General features: G+C 40.3%; 1 protein-coding gene across 7 annotated transcripts in view; it reads right to left on the bottom strand.

The window, feature by feature from the left end:
- WDR72 (WD repeat domain 72) overlaps positions 1 to 15,514 on the bottom strand; it is a 224,652-nt gene that overhangs the window by 142,436 nt on the left and 66,702 nt on the right. For all 7 annotated transcript variants that reach the window (XM_057488817.1, XM_057488816.1, XM_036893519.2 and 4 more), the window contains exon 14: positions 7,823 to 8,007. In XM_057488817.1, the coding sequence (XP_057344800.1) occupies positions 7,823 to 8,007 (185 nt within the window). The remainder of the gene's footprint in view (positions 1 to 7,822; positions 8,008 to 15,514) is intronic.

Raw genomic sequence — 15,514 nt, forward strand, 5'->3', positions numbered from 1 at the left:
GGAGCTGACGGACGACCGTTGCAACTCCCTCATGATATAGAAAGGGGGTTCCCACTGACCAGACCCAACTGGGACTTTAATTCTCCAGAAGGTAGGGAGCGACTAACCATCTATCGCCAGGCTCTGGTGGCAGGTCTTCGCGGGGCTGCAAGGCGCCCCACCAATTTGGCCAAGGTAAGAGAGGTTAGTCAGGGAACCGCTGAGGCACCCGCGGTGTTCTTAGAACGCCTGATGGAAGCCTTCAGGCGGTATACTCCTTTTGACCCCACTTCTGAGGAACACAGTGCTTCAGTGGCTCTTGCCTTTATTGGGCAATCAGCGCCTGATATTAGAAAGAAGCTTCAGAGACTAGAAGGCTTACAGGATTTGTCATTGAGAGATTTGGTGAAAGAAGCTGAGAAAGTTTATCATAAGAGAGAGACTGAGGAAGAGAAGGAATTAAGGAAGGAAAAGGAAAAAGAAAGTAAAGAGGAAAAGAGGGATAGGAAGCATGAGAGAAATTTAACAAAAATCTTGGCCGCAGTAGTAGAAGGTAAGGGACGCCCGCCCTCTAGTGGTAGAACTAGTAAGGCAGGGCACCTGGGCAACCGGCCTCCTTTGGATAAAGATCAATGTGCATACTGCAAAGAGAAAGGACATTGGGTGAAAGAATGCCCTAAAAAGCCACTGCAGAAGCCTCCAGAAAAGGTGTTGTCTCTGCTGGTAGACGAAGATTAGAGAGCACGGGGCTCGGAACCCCTCCCCGAGCCCAGGATAACTCTGAAAGTGGAGGGGCAACCCGTTGAGTTCCTAGTAGACACCGGTGCTCAACATTCTGTATTAACTAAAGACAAGGGCCCTCTCTCTGGCAAAAAGTCTTGGGTGATTGGAGCTACAGGCCAGAAACAATATGCATGGACCACCCGAAGGGCAGTAGACTTAGGAGTAGGACGAGTAAGTCACTCGTTCCTCATTATACCGGAATGCCCTACGCCCCTGTTAGGAAGGGACATTTTGACCAAAGTAGGAGCCCAAATATCTTTTCAAGCTGAGAAACCTCTGGTGACTAATCAGAAAAATAAGCCTTTGAACTTGAGTATTCTGACCATAAGATTGGAAGACGAATACTGTCTTTTTATGGAACCAGAGCCCTCCCGAATTAGTCAGGAGTGGCTCGACCGATTCCCAGGAGCCTGGGCGGAGACGGCGGGCATGGGGCTCGCCAAGAACCAGCCCCCTGTAATCATAGAAATAAAAGCTTCAGCTTTGCCAGTGACTGTGAGGCAATATCCAATAAGCAAAGAATCCAGGGATGGAATTAGGCCACATATCCAGAAGCTTATGGAACAGGGAATATTAGTAAAATGTCAATCCCCATGGAACACCCCCTGGCTGCCTGTAAAAAAGGCAGGAACGGGAGATTACCGACCAGTACAAGATTTAAGAGAAGTTAACAAAAAGACACAGGACATTCACCCCACCGTGCCAAATCCCTATAACCTACTAAGCTCCCTGGCCCCAAAAAACATCTGGTATTCAGTTTTAGATCTAAAAGATGCTTTCTTTTGTCTGCGCTTGCACCAGAACAGCCAACCGCTGTTTGCCTTTGAGTGGAAAGATCCCACCACAAGAACTACTGGGCAATTGACCTGGACTCGTTTGCCACAAGGATTCAAGAACTCGCCCACCCTCTTCGATGAGGCTTTACATCAGGACTTGGCTTTCTACCGAGCTTCAAACCCACAGGTAACTTTGCTGCAATATGTTGATGACTTATTGATAGCCACTCCCACCCGGGAGACCTGCCAAGAGGCCACTGAAGCCCTTTTGACTGAACTTGCCAAATTAGGGTATAGAGCATCTGCTAAGAAGGCACAGATCTGCCAACAACAAGTGATTTATTTGGGATATTCCCTGAGAAAAGGGAAAAGGTGGCTTACTGAAGCCTGGAAGCAGACTGTGACGCAGATTCCGGTCCCCACTACAGCATGCCAGGTTCGCGAGTTTCTGGGGACAGCGGGGTTTTGTAGATTGTGGATACCCGGATATGCTTCCTTGGCCACTGCTCTGTACCCCCTTACCAAGGGGACAGCCCCGTTTGTTTGGGGATCTGAGCAACAACAGGCCTTTGATGATATCAAGAAAGCCCTCCTCTCAGCACACGCTCTAGCATTGCCAGACGTAACTAAGCCATTTGTCCTTTTCGTGGATGAACGGAGTGGAGTAGCTCGAGGAGTGTTGATCCAACAATGGGGACCTTGGAAGAGACCTGTCACCTATCTGTCAAAAAAATTAGACCCCGTGAGTAGTGGGTGGCCTGCCTGCCTGAGAGTAGTAGCAGCTGTGGCCCTCCTAGTTAAAGATTCTGACAAACTAACACTGGGACAAAAACTCACTGTGGTTGCTTCACATGCGTTGGAGAGCATAATCCGGCAACCACCCGAAAGATGGATGTCAAATGCCAGAATGACTCACTACCAGACCTTACTCCTGAATCGTGATCGTGTGGAATTTGCCCCACCCGCCATCCTAAACCCAGCTACTCTGCTCCCCGATTTGGGAAAAGAAGTACTTCATACCTGCCAGGAAATCCTGTCTGAGGAGACGGGGACCCACCAGGACTTACAAGATCAGCCTTTAGAAGGACCAGGACTCCTGACTTGGTATACAGACGGGAGCAGTTACATTATGGATGGTAAGAGAATGGCGGGAGCTGCAGTAGTGGATGATAACCGAATCGTGTGGGCCAGTGGACTTCCAACGGGCACTTCTGCACAGCGAGCAGAGCTCGTCGCTCTGACTCAGGCTCTAAAGATGGCAGAAGGTAAGAGACTTAACGTCTATACCGACAGCCGATACGCTTTTGCCACCGCTCACATACACGGGGCTATTTATAGACAGAGAGGGTTATTGACTTCTGCAGGGAGAGATGTTAAAAACAAACAAGAAATTTTAAATTTGTTAGAAGCCATCCATAGACCTAGAGAAGTGGCAATAATACATTGCCCTGGGCATCAAAAAAGCGACTCTCTAATAGCTCAAGGAAACAGAAAGTCGGACCAAGCTGCAAAACAAGCAGCCCAGGGAATGAATATCTTACCCCTCCAAGTGTACCCGGAGGCCACTTGTATTAAGAGCTTCCAGTATACACCCGAAGACCTCACTTGTATAAACAAATTAGGGTTTAAAAATTCCTCACCCCACGAGATATACAAGTCTGAAAAAGGGAGAGTTGTCCTGCCTAAGAGAGAGGCAGAAGAATACTTAAGGCAATTGCATCAATTGACACATTTGGGAGCAAAAAACCTAAAGACCTTGGTTCAAGACTCCCCTTATCATGTTATTGGATTAGGAAAACTGGCTGACGAGGTTGTAAGAAATTGTCTTCCCTGCCAATTAGTAAATGTGAGTAAAAATCCAGTAACATCTGGGAAAAGACTTCGAGGGGATCACCCAGGAGCTTACTGGGAAGTTGACTTCACTGAGATCAAGACTGTTAAGTATGGATATAAGTACCTTCTAGTTTTCCTAGACACATTTTCAGGATGGACAGAGGCGTTCCCCACCAAAACTGAGACAGCTCAGACGGTGTCTAAAAAGATCCTTGAAGAAATATTTCCCAGGTTTGGAATCCCAAAGGTAATTGGCTCCGACAACGGCCCTGCCTTTGTTGCCCAGGTAAGTCAGGCATTGGCCAAGATTTTGGGGACGGATTGGAAATTGCATTGTGCATACAGGCCCCAGAGCTCAGGACAGGTAGAAAGGATGCATAGAACTCTAAAAGAGACCCTGACTAAATTATCCATAGAGACTGGTTTATATGATTGGTTGGTCCTCCTTCCCTTCGCCTTATTCTGAGTTAGAAACACCCCCAGCCGTTTTAGACTAACACCCTTTGAAATAATGTTTGGAGCCCCGGCTCCACTAAATGCAGCTCACCTCCTTTCCTGGCACCGGACAACGCCTTCTCAACCTCCTTGAAGGGGCTTTTCAGGTCTTAAATACCACCAACCCTAACACTACTGAATCCTGTTGGTTGTGTTTCTCTTCTGGGCCGCCTTATTATGAAGGATTGGGATTGTTAGGCAGTTTTAACAGGACAACCCGTCACGAGATCTGTAGCTGGGGAAGCCACAAGAAGCTAACTCTGACTGAAGTAACTGGAAGAGGAAAATGTTTAGGTTCAGTCCCTCCCACCCATAAAGCTTTGTGTAATGAAACCATAGCTGTGACCTCCTCAGGTGAAAATGAGTATTTAGTCCCTCCTCCCGAAGGGTGGTGGGCTTGTAACACTGGAGTGACCCCATGTGTCTCTACTTCTGCCTTCAACTCCTCCCGCGATTTCTGTATCATGGTTCAGCTGGTGCCCAGTTTGATGTATCATGATGACCTCTCATTCGTAGCTGAATTTGAACCTAGGCATAGATATAGGAGGGAGCCGGTCTCGCTGACCTTAGCTGTGTTGTTAGGGATAGGAGTCGCAGCCGGAGTAGGAACAGGGACAGCTGCTATTATCCAAGGGAACCAACATTATGAGGGACTAAGGACAGCTATTGATGAAGACCTAAAAACCATAGAGCAATCCATTACTAAACTTGAAGAATCTCTGACTTCCCTCTCTGAAGTAGTCTTGCAGAACAGACGAGGGCTGGATCTGCTGTTTCTAAAAGAAGGAGGATTGTGTGCGGCTTTAAAGGAAGAATGCTGCTTTTATGCAGACCATTCCGGAGTAGTAAGAGATTCAATGTCAGAGCTTAGGGAGAGGCTAGACCAGAGAAAGAGAGAACGAGAAGCCGGCCAAGGGCTATTTGAATCTTGGTTCACTAGGTCCCCATGGTTTACGACCTTGATATCCACTCTGGCTGGGCCCTTACTCATCTTTGTGTTGCTCCTCACTTTGGGACCCTGCATATTAAATCGGCTGATAACTTTTGTTAGAGAAAGAGTGAGTGCCGTTCATGTACTAATGTTGCAGCAACAATATCATTCACTCACCCAACAGGAAGATACAAACATTCCATGATTGGAATGCCCTTAAAGAGAAGTGGGGGAAATGTAGAACCTGAAGAATCAAAAGTTAGCATAAGCACAGCCATCTTAAAGGCTCAAACACCATTTTCTAACCTAGAAGGAGAAAAAATTACTAGAACTTTGAAAAACAAGTTAGTCAGCCTGTGTTAATTGTAGTGACCTTTAGTTAGCTAACCTCAATCAGTTAAGCTTATCTTGCTAGAACCACCCTAAACATTCCGAAAGTGATTTTATCTAACCAGACCCCCAGGATGTGGCGTCAGCCGAAAATTTATGTGTCTATGGAAAAACACTGTATTGTGACTGTAGAAAATACTGCCCCTTTGAAAATGTTATAAAAACTTCTGGCTTTGTGTGTTTGGGGTCCTTGTTGAGACCCGCTGCATTGGGCTAACGCATGGACCCCAGCTAGCTGGCCTCTGAATAAATTCCTCTTGCTTGTTGCATCAAGAGACGCCTTCTGTGAGTGATTTGGGGCGGCGTCCTCCTCTGGGAGAATCCAACACTATCTAATTCAATTCTCTAACTCTATAGAAGGAAGATTAGTAATCTGTAGTCATCTAAGGTAAAGGGCAGCAATTAGAAAATAAAGTTGGAATCAGTCTAAGAGTAGGAAAACAAGACCCTGGCATTATATTGCTTCCTGGTGTTAAGAAAGAAACAAAATTATATAAAGAAAATGAAAGCTATATATACTACTATCACTACCTAAAGGGTAGCTCCGAGGTCCTCCAAGACTCTGAAAAGAGATAGCAATCAGTTTACTTTCTGGGAATTAAACTAGTAAAACAGGCACTTGATGAATTTGATGTGCTCCTACAGGCTCTAGGCATCTGACATGCACAAGTCATGAGACATCTCCAAGTTCTCATCAACTGTACTAGCATATAATTGCCACTATAAAATCCACACTCTATTCTGAATAGAAAGCAACAAAGCCACATCAGGATGGGAATGTTTGTCAGTTGGCTGAGCTCATTCACTGGGCTTTATTTACCCCAATCTTTTAACATATAAATGTGGTTCAATTTCCTGTTTTAGGAGACTAGGATCTTATGCCTTTCATTTTCAGTTGTGAATATTAAAGTTTCATCATACTGATATCACTGTCCATATAAAACATGACCTCTTTCAAGTGAAGAACATGAAAAACAGGTTGGGGAAATCTAAAAACAATTTGACTAAAAGAGAAAAAAAAGAAAAAGAAAAAGCTATAGCCTAATCACTGGTTTTAACAGCTGAAGGAGGAAAGTATAAACAAAAGTAAGGGCCTAAATAGAGTCTTAAAAAGAGAAATCCAAAATTTAAGAATTTTTCAATGCATATCAGCCTTGACCAAGGGAGCTAGTACCTGAAGACACACTGCATTCGACTCTCACAGCTCAATGAATGAATAACTGCTAGCTCTGACTCTACCCTATCAAAGAACCCTCTGTTATAACTCCACCTCCCTCCTCTTCCCAACTCCCTATTGCTTTGCTACCATGAGAATGTGCTAAACAATAAACAGAATTACAATTTTATTTATCATTGTAAACTAAAGAATTATCATTCTAGTTTATATATTCATTTCTTGTGTGTTCAGTTAGTGTGGCTCAGCTCTCAAAAGGCTGGCAAACCATGGCGTCACTGCATAAAATCTAAATCAAGTTTCTAAACCTAAAAGGCTGAAGATCACAAACTGGTGCCCTACCCCCAACCCTGCAGCTTTGAGGCATAGCCTCAGGTGCCAGGTGCCCTTTTTTGAAGATGACACATCCTTTTTCTCTAATTATATTCAGACACATAAGATAAAATAAAGTCTTATTTAAAGCTCTTATTAAGGGTATTTTAATAGTCTTCATAATATCATTAAAATAATGGAAATATTAAAAATATATAATTAAAAATCAGCTAAAATTTGACTTAGCCCATTTCTGGAAACGTCCTATTAAATAACACTGAATATGAAAAAGCATTAGGTTCATAGATGTGTAATTAATTCATACAACTGAAACATAAAAACAATCTATATATTAAGCCATCATATTTGAAAATACTTCATATAAGTAATAGTATATATACCATATAGAGCATGTTGTAGCCATTAAAATGAAATTGATATTATGAAAACATGTGTACATGAAAAAATACATTGGATATATGCATAAAAATGGCATGGTTACATCAACATAATGAAAGGCTAACTTGAAGGTGTAGACACAAAAAGATGGAAGAGTCCCCTAAAGAAATCAGATTAAAGTACCATGGTCACATTTAGAACTGAAAAACAATAAAGTTTGTCCAAATTTCTGTGAAGCTGGTTGTCTTGGTTTATGAAAATAAATACACACTGCACCACTGTGTATTAAACTGAGGCTTAGAATTCTAAAGAGCTGGTGATTCTAGAGATGTTGAGTATACCAAGAGAATTGTCCATACAGTGATCCAGTTTTTCTGCTATCTTTGGGTTATTAGTAATAAGCATTTTAAAAAGAAGTCAGATACTCTCAACTGAGAAGAAAACATGGATCCATGGTATATTTACCCCTCTCCATTGAAAACCATGTAGAATTCAAGGGTTAATGTAAAATCAGCTCAATGTTGATGAGCCAGGAGATAATTTTATCAAAAAGGTGTTTGCCAAGCATAATAATCACTCAAAAAGTTACCTTGATTCACCCAAGATCACTGGGTAGGTACGTCTGGTAGATGCAATCATCTCTGAGTTCTTTTATGTGCTCATATTAATTGTCATGTATTTTTGAAGGTGCATTACTACTTACTCAGGTTGCTGACATTCTTTGTGGGCAGCAGCTTGATTTGAACTTACCTTACATGAAGACTCCACCTGCAGACCAGGACCAGGTACTGGTCCAACCTGGTAGGAGCTGGAGGATCTCTGTTCTACACTTTTGTGCTTATGTGTCTCTGAGGCAAATGGAAGAAGCTGTGAGTCATCACAACAATTAAGGATAATTCTTGCTCTTTCCCCCGTTTCATGTCTTTCCAAAGTGCCTGGAAAACAAGATTAGAAACAATTTATGCAAAATATTCTGAAAGAATGAAAAGGAAAAAAAAAAAAAAGGCAACAAAAGAGAAAAGCACAAATCTTTAAGTTAACATGCCTTACTATCTTCTTGAAACCAAAAACAGCCTGGGAGCTTTCTTTAAATTATTTATATCATCATCTTACAAAGGCTGAAATTATGGATTTGAAAAGCTCATCTCCTCTTTATGTTTTTTCATCTCCTGAAATCAACAGGGCGTTCTATAGTCTTTAACAGTAAAATCTCTTATTATACAGTATGCAAGTGATCAATAACAAACAACTATGGAATATTTTAGTGCTGTCCCTTAGTGTTCCAACTCACACCCAACAGAGAAGTACGGCTCTTTACTTGGGTTCCCAAGCTTAAAATGTTTCTGTTGGTTAATACTATGTGCCTTAAGTGAGCAGGGCAAGAAGAGCATAGTGCTCTGTGTCACTACCTCCCTCACAGAAGTGTCCCCAGAGCTTGTGGAATGAAGGCCACTCCAGGGTTTTGTTCTTGTTGATATTGTTTCTGTTCTGTCATTTGGCTTATATTTATGTTAGTAGAAAAACAAAAGAAAAAAAAAACTTTTGCCCTCTTCTCTGCCATTCTCCCAGTTTCAGAATTTCAAGTGTTGACAAGTTCAATTTAAAGTTAAAAGGAACAAATACGAAACAGAGCAAAAGTATCAGAAAAAAAGTCACCAAGAGTTACTGTTTTTATAAAATACAATGCCATAGTCTCAGTGAAATCTTAGTAAATATGAATTAATCGTGACCACTGTCTTTTACATTAAGTTATGAGTTCATTTGCATTATTCATACTATATTAAATAACAACCTATATCCTACTAAAGACGCTAAGGAAAATTAACTTGACATACAATCTCAATACAGATTTCATGTCATATTATTTCTTTCTTACAAATGAGAAAGAAGTAGCTGTACTACTTGTTAAGAAGGAAAAAGGTAATTCTTACTGCTACTATTAAGAAACATTAATAATTTAAAAACTTACAATAAGAAATTAGAAATAATTCTATACCACTACATGTTTAGATGGGTAGATAGATTTGAAGATTATAACTGCCTGATCCTTTCTCTCCTCTTCTCCTCCATGTCTTTCCTTTACAGCAACTAAATTACCATGAGTTGGTACTTTGGATTCTCAATGTGCCAGCTTCTCTTGGCACATTCTTTGCGTGGCTTTGTTACAAAACGCCTCCGGCGAGACAACTCCCTGCAAACAGCTTTCCTTAGTACCCACAAGGCATATTTCTGTCGGGTTCCACCGCACCACAACAGCCCAGTTCAGTTTCTCTACCATTCAGTAGCCACAGCTACGACATCCCAACAAGGTCAGGATCTTCCTTGGGCAGCTTATATCAGCCCCAAAGGCAGGGGTTATTGCTCCCTAAGCCTGCCATTCCTATTTTCTTTAGAGTTTTCTTTAGTTCTTACTAAGCAATCTCTCATATTCAATTTCTTTGCGATAGTTAATAATTCTTAACATTAAATTTTCCTGTTCAAATTACTGTTTTATTTCTCTCTCCTGAGTCTACCCTGATTAATATATCATGATAAATCACTTCTGATACAGATTAATATATATGTATATATATCTCCCCAAAATTATGGAATTCACATAACTTCAGGGATATGTTTAAAATGTTAGACAGTCTATAGCAAAAACCGTAACCTAGGAGGGAGGGCGTGATTCCAAGGAGGCTCAGCAAGAAGTACTTGTGCACCTCTAACAGGCTCTCTTTGGCAAGAAACAGAATAGTCACTGCTTCCTGATATTAAACAAATATCAGAAATTGAAGGTTTACAAAATTGCTAAATCCAACTCCCAATTTCAGGAGAACTTTGGCTTTCCAAAGTGAACTCAATGATAATTAAATCCTTTTTTTTCCTTTTGTGCTGTGTTCCATCAAGAATACAAGTTAATTCACACACTTACTCTTCATCTGGATTGGTCTGAACATTTTAAGGAAACACGTAGAGACGTATGCGATTAAATAACTATTGAAACTGACAGTATCATTACCTCCCTCAAAGTAGATATTATACAAAAAAATGAATAAAATCTATCCCAAGTAAAATCTTCATTATATAAAATACTTTCCATGTAAATAGGTAATTATCTTGCATTTTTTCTATTTCTTAGTTTATTAAGATGACTTTTAATATGATTTGTTTTAATCCTAAACTACATAATAGTACATTAGAAAATGGAGCCAATCAAAGGAAAAGTGCTTACAAGATTAAAGTCCTAACGGAAAGTGAAGAAGATATGGCACCAGTGGGCATTTGAAGTGGTTTTCACTGACCCATGATTGCCTATTCCTCAAAAAAGCCAGTGCACAGAAACACAAGGAGCAGCCAAGATCCTCTTTGCAAAGCCCTAGTCCCATATTGACTTTATTTCCTTCTGTATATCCTGCTTTCGCCGTCAATTCAATAACCCCCCATAGCACTTAGTCACATTTTTTTTTAACCAGAACTTTCTCTATGACCTCTTTTGCAACTCTGTGTGTAAGCCATTGTCCTCTTTACCTGTCAAGGCTGACAGCCTGGAGCTGTTACTGCATGGTGGGAGCAGACCTCAGCCCTGCTCCTGAAACCTCGATTTACTCTTACAAGTTGTGTGGCCTTGGGCAAGTCACTTTACATTTCTGCGCCTCAGTTTCCTCATCTATGCAATGGGGTTAATATGAGGTGTTACTAGGAGGATGAAATTGAGTAAATATTTAAAAAGGCTTAGAAGGTTCTGGAACACAGTGAGTGCTATGCTATATGAAAGCCCTCCTGTGACACCTGACAGGTTCTCTCTACGCTCCGTGTGAGCAGTTTAACAAACCTTGGCTCTGTGGCTCTGGGATCCACCTGACCCCCAGGCCTGAAGTCACTGGACACATACATGACCAGCATGTGCCCCTGCTGCCTTCTTCCTAACAGCAGGACCTTCTCGATGAGCTTTGCTGTTCAAGCTACTTATAATCAAAATCAGAGTAAGATTATATATTTGACTTACTTTTTAATCCTCCTCAGTACACCAGATTGAAGTCTGGCATAAATTAAAGTCTAGATAAATACTTCTTAATGGATTATATGACATTAGCAACCTGGCTAATGATTTTTTTACTGGGCTACACTTGGGATTAAATCCAAACTCCTTGACCTACAAGTCACATTCTCGCCCCTGCTTCCTCCATTTCATCCTTCCCTTGTTCACAAATTAGATATTTTTTTAACAAAGATCCTTGAAAACAAATCCTTTCCTACTAGCTCCATCTCACTCTTTAAGTATTAGCTTAAAATCTCACCTCCTCAGAGAGGCCTTTCTAAAGTAAATTCTTCTTCTCTCTTGCATTATTTCTATCTCAGCTTCTTTCCTTTACAGAACTTAACACATTTATCATTGGTATATTTTACTTGCTTGCTCAAATTCAGGACTACCCCCCTACCAGATGTTAAATTTTTTTTGGCAAGTGTGTATTCTATGAGTTTCATAAAAGCAGGACTCAATACTTGTTCATGGAATGAATAAATTAAATTTTACCCTTCTCCTGTAGCAAAGTTTGGTAAATAATTCCTAATAAGCTGTATTTATATGAACAATGCTTAGTAAACTTCACAGCATACCAACTTCTCAGTGTGGCAGAAGTTGAAAAATGCAATATATTTGCATATTTACATACAGAATTCACATACGTGACACCTGTCCTAGCTTTCAGCTGTGGTTGCCAGGTGATTTCTGATGCCCCAAGAATTTGGAATTAAAAACCGCAAGTCAGTTTCTGAGTATCACGTGTTCATTTGATCTGTGGAAGAGCCATTTTCTACCCCATGTTCTGAGGATTAGAATGTGCTAGTCCACAGAGAGAAAAGAATAAGAAAAATGCATAGAGAGGCAGAGATGGGGAGGGAGAGAGAAGGAAATACAGAAGGAGTTAGGGAGGCAGAAGAACAGGGAGGGAATAAGACAGAGAGAGAAAGAGACAGCACTTCAACTGTAGTTCTGTTTTTGGTCTCTTCCTAAGGACTACTTCTATCCACCCCCTCCTGCCCACCACCCCAACCTCCTGCTTGGAATCCTTACAATAAGTACCTCTTTCTGATTAAACTAGCTTAACTTGGCTTCTAACTGCTTTCTGGCTACCTAACAGGCCATAATAAAGAGGGGACAGAGGAGATGTTTCTACTGTTCTAAAGGCCAAGTTTGATAACATCCAAACAGATTGCACAAAGTTAATATACAGAATTCCAAGTAGAGATCCAAGCAGAGAGACAAAGGCTAAGCATTATTAGCAGATGAGTGGGGATTAAATCCTATTGAAAGAATGACATCTCCAGGAGCATTTGAAGTGAGATGCGTGGAGACCAGCAGAAAACCTTTAGCAGTTTCTGCATATATAAAGAAAAGGGAAAGAGGAAGATTCAGAAACCCTTGTGAATCAGTATGCTGCTAGAATACAACTGCATTTTAAATGCATTAGAATTGTCAATACTGATAGGACATCTAACAGTGTTTTGTTTGTTTTGTTTTCAAGTAGGGCAAATGATCACTTTGTGATGTGCCTGTTATGAAATCTGATTTTGAAGTATCAAGCTACATTAAAGCAAGGCATGTAACACAAAAGATGCTACCTTACGGCAGACAAGCAAAGCAGAGGGTAAAGAGAACACTTTTAGGTGACAAAACAGGCCTTCTAGATGTTAACAGACTTGAGTATTTACATAAAGAAAGGGAAGAAGCAGTAGTATTGCTTTTTAATTTCCTTCCACACGGCCAAAATTTGCTCCCTAGATTTTATTTCTCTTGGAATTTGCTGATTTTTATTATGTACTGTCTCTACCTAAACATTTTTTCAAATCCAACAAATGTTTGCCTTCCAAAATCAACAAAACTATCATAGCTGACTATCAACTACTGAATAGCTTGAAATTATGTATGTTAAGCTCCTAGCCAGACAAACTCTATCCTACAACTTAACAGTTAGGTCCACTAAGTCTGTGGAAAAGGAAGAGCACTATCTCTAAAGAAATGGTTAAACAAAAAATCATGGTCACTTGAATCCAGCTGCAAATGATCAGGAGTGAATTAAGAAAACAATATCCAGGTGGAAGGTGGATGAGCGTTTATCACATTGCACAGAAACCTTTTATTTACTACAATTATACATAAATAAATTTCAGACAGTAATTGATTTACTATATAATTCATGGTATTTTTCCTCAGAAAATTATAGAAACAGTATTACTACAGGAACATAAAATCCTCCCAGCCTACTAAAAGCACAGATATTGTAAAACCAACACATTGTAAACAATCTGTTTTACAAAAAAAGACATTTTCAGTTAAAGATTCTGCTTATTATGGGATTATGAAAAAAATCAAAGTTTGGTAAATAATTCCTAATAAGCTGTACTTACATGAACAATGCTTAACAGCAAGAACATGTGATTGGATACATTATCGAGTTAGGTCCTTTTTTTCCACATCAGGCAGTTTATATTTTAACTGAATCCACCATGATATTGGGCAATGACTAAGAGGACATTTCAAAGTGAGTCTCTTTAAAACAGAACAGGCTAAAAACGATGTCCAGCCTCACTACCAAATTTAGTAGTCATATTCATAAAATCAGGTCTTAAAAAACAGCTGAGTAGCTTAAAAAACAGCTACTCTTAGAAAAAACCATAGGCAAAAATCTCTTGGACATAAACATGAGTGACTTCTTCATGAACATATCTCCCCAGGCAAGGGAAACAAAAGCAAAAATGAACAAGTGGGACTATATCAAGCTGAAAAGCTTCTGTACAGCAAAGGACACCATCAATGGAACAAAACGGTATCCTACAGTATGGGAGAATATATTCATAAATGACAGATCTGATAAAGGGCTGACATCCAAAATATATAAAGAGCTCACACACCTCAACAAACAAAAAGCAAATAATCCAATTAAAAAATGGGCAGTGGAGCTGAGAAGACAGTTCTCTAAAGAAGAAATTCAGATGGCCAACAGACACATGAAAAGATGCTCCATATTGCTAGTCATCAGAGAAATGCAAATTAAAACCACAGTGGGATATCACCTCACACCAGTAAGGATCAACACCATCCAAAAGACAAACAACAACAAATGTTGGTGAGGATGTGGAGAAAGGGGAACCCTCCTTCACTGCTGGTGCAAATGTAAATTAGTTCAACCATTGTGGAAAGCAGTATGGAGGCTCTTCAAAAAGCTCAAAATAGAAATACCATTTGACCCAGGAATTCCTCTTCTAGGAATTTACCCTAAGAATGCAGCAGCCCAGTTTGAAAAAGAGAGATTGCACCCTTATGTTTATCACAGCACTATTTACACTAGCCAAGAAAGGGAAGCAACTTAAGTGTCCATCAGTAGATGAATGGATAAAGAAGATGTGGTACTTATACGCAATGGAATATTATTCAGGCATAAGAAGAAAACAAATCCTACCATTTGCAACAACATGGATGGAGCTAGAGGGTATTATGCTTAGTGAAATAAGCCAGGCAGAGAAAGACAAGTACCAAATGATTTCACTCATGTTGAGTATAAGAACAAAGAAAAACTGAAGGAACAAAACAGCAGCAGAATCACAGAACCCAAGAATGGACTAACAGTTACCAAAGGGAAAGGGACTGGGGAGGATGGGTGGGAAGGGAGGGATAAGGGCGGGGAAAAATAAAGGGGCCTTACAACTAGCATGTATAATGTGGAGGGCGGCATAGGGAGGGATGTGCAACACAGAGAAGACAAGTAGTGAATCTACAACATCTTACTATGCTGATGGACAGTGACTGTAATGGGGTTAGTGGGGGAGACTTGGTGAAGGGGGAGTCTAGTAAACATAATGCTCTTCATGTAATTGTAGATTAATGATAACAAAATGAATTAAAAAAAACAGCTGACTGATAGTTATAATCAAATTCCATGTATCAAGGAATTTGACCACTATGTGTGATGTAACATTTATCATTTATTTTCAGTTACACATGAAGTTCATTGCCTTTTCACATAACTGTATGGAGATCGACCTGGTGACCCCTTCCTAACAAAACCATTTCACAGTTACTGCATCTTACTTTAGAAAATGTATAACTGACAGGGGTTCTGACCAGGCACAGGGGATCCTGGAGGTATCAAACTTGCCTAATGAGAAAATAATGAAAGGGTGAGGAAAAGGAATGCATCTGAAAATATCAAATTAGGCATAAGGGCACATACCTTCTTTCCTAAGTATACATGAATATAACAAATTCAGTTGTAAAACAGATTGTCAAAGATGTGGCTTATTTTGTTCTATATAAAGGTGATAACAAACTCATGATTGGCTTCACGTCAACCTTCTATACCTTAAGGGTACAGAGAATACATTTTTACAAAGATCTGACCACCATGACCTTAACCCCAGCTCTGCCGCTGCCTCCAGCACATTCAGAGCAACACTGGCATT

Source organism: Manis pentadactyla, chromosome 11 (genome assembly GCF_030020395.1).
Source record: "Manis pentadactyla isolate mManPen7 chromosome 11, mManPen7.hap1, whole genome shotgun sequence".
In the NCBI taxonomy this organism is placed as follows: Eukaryota; Metazoa; Chordata; class Mammalia; order Pholidota; family Manidae; genus Manis; species Manis pentadactyla.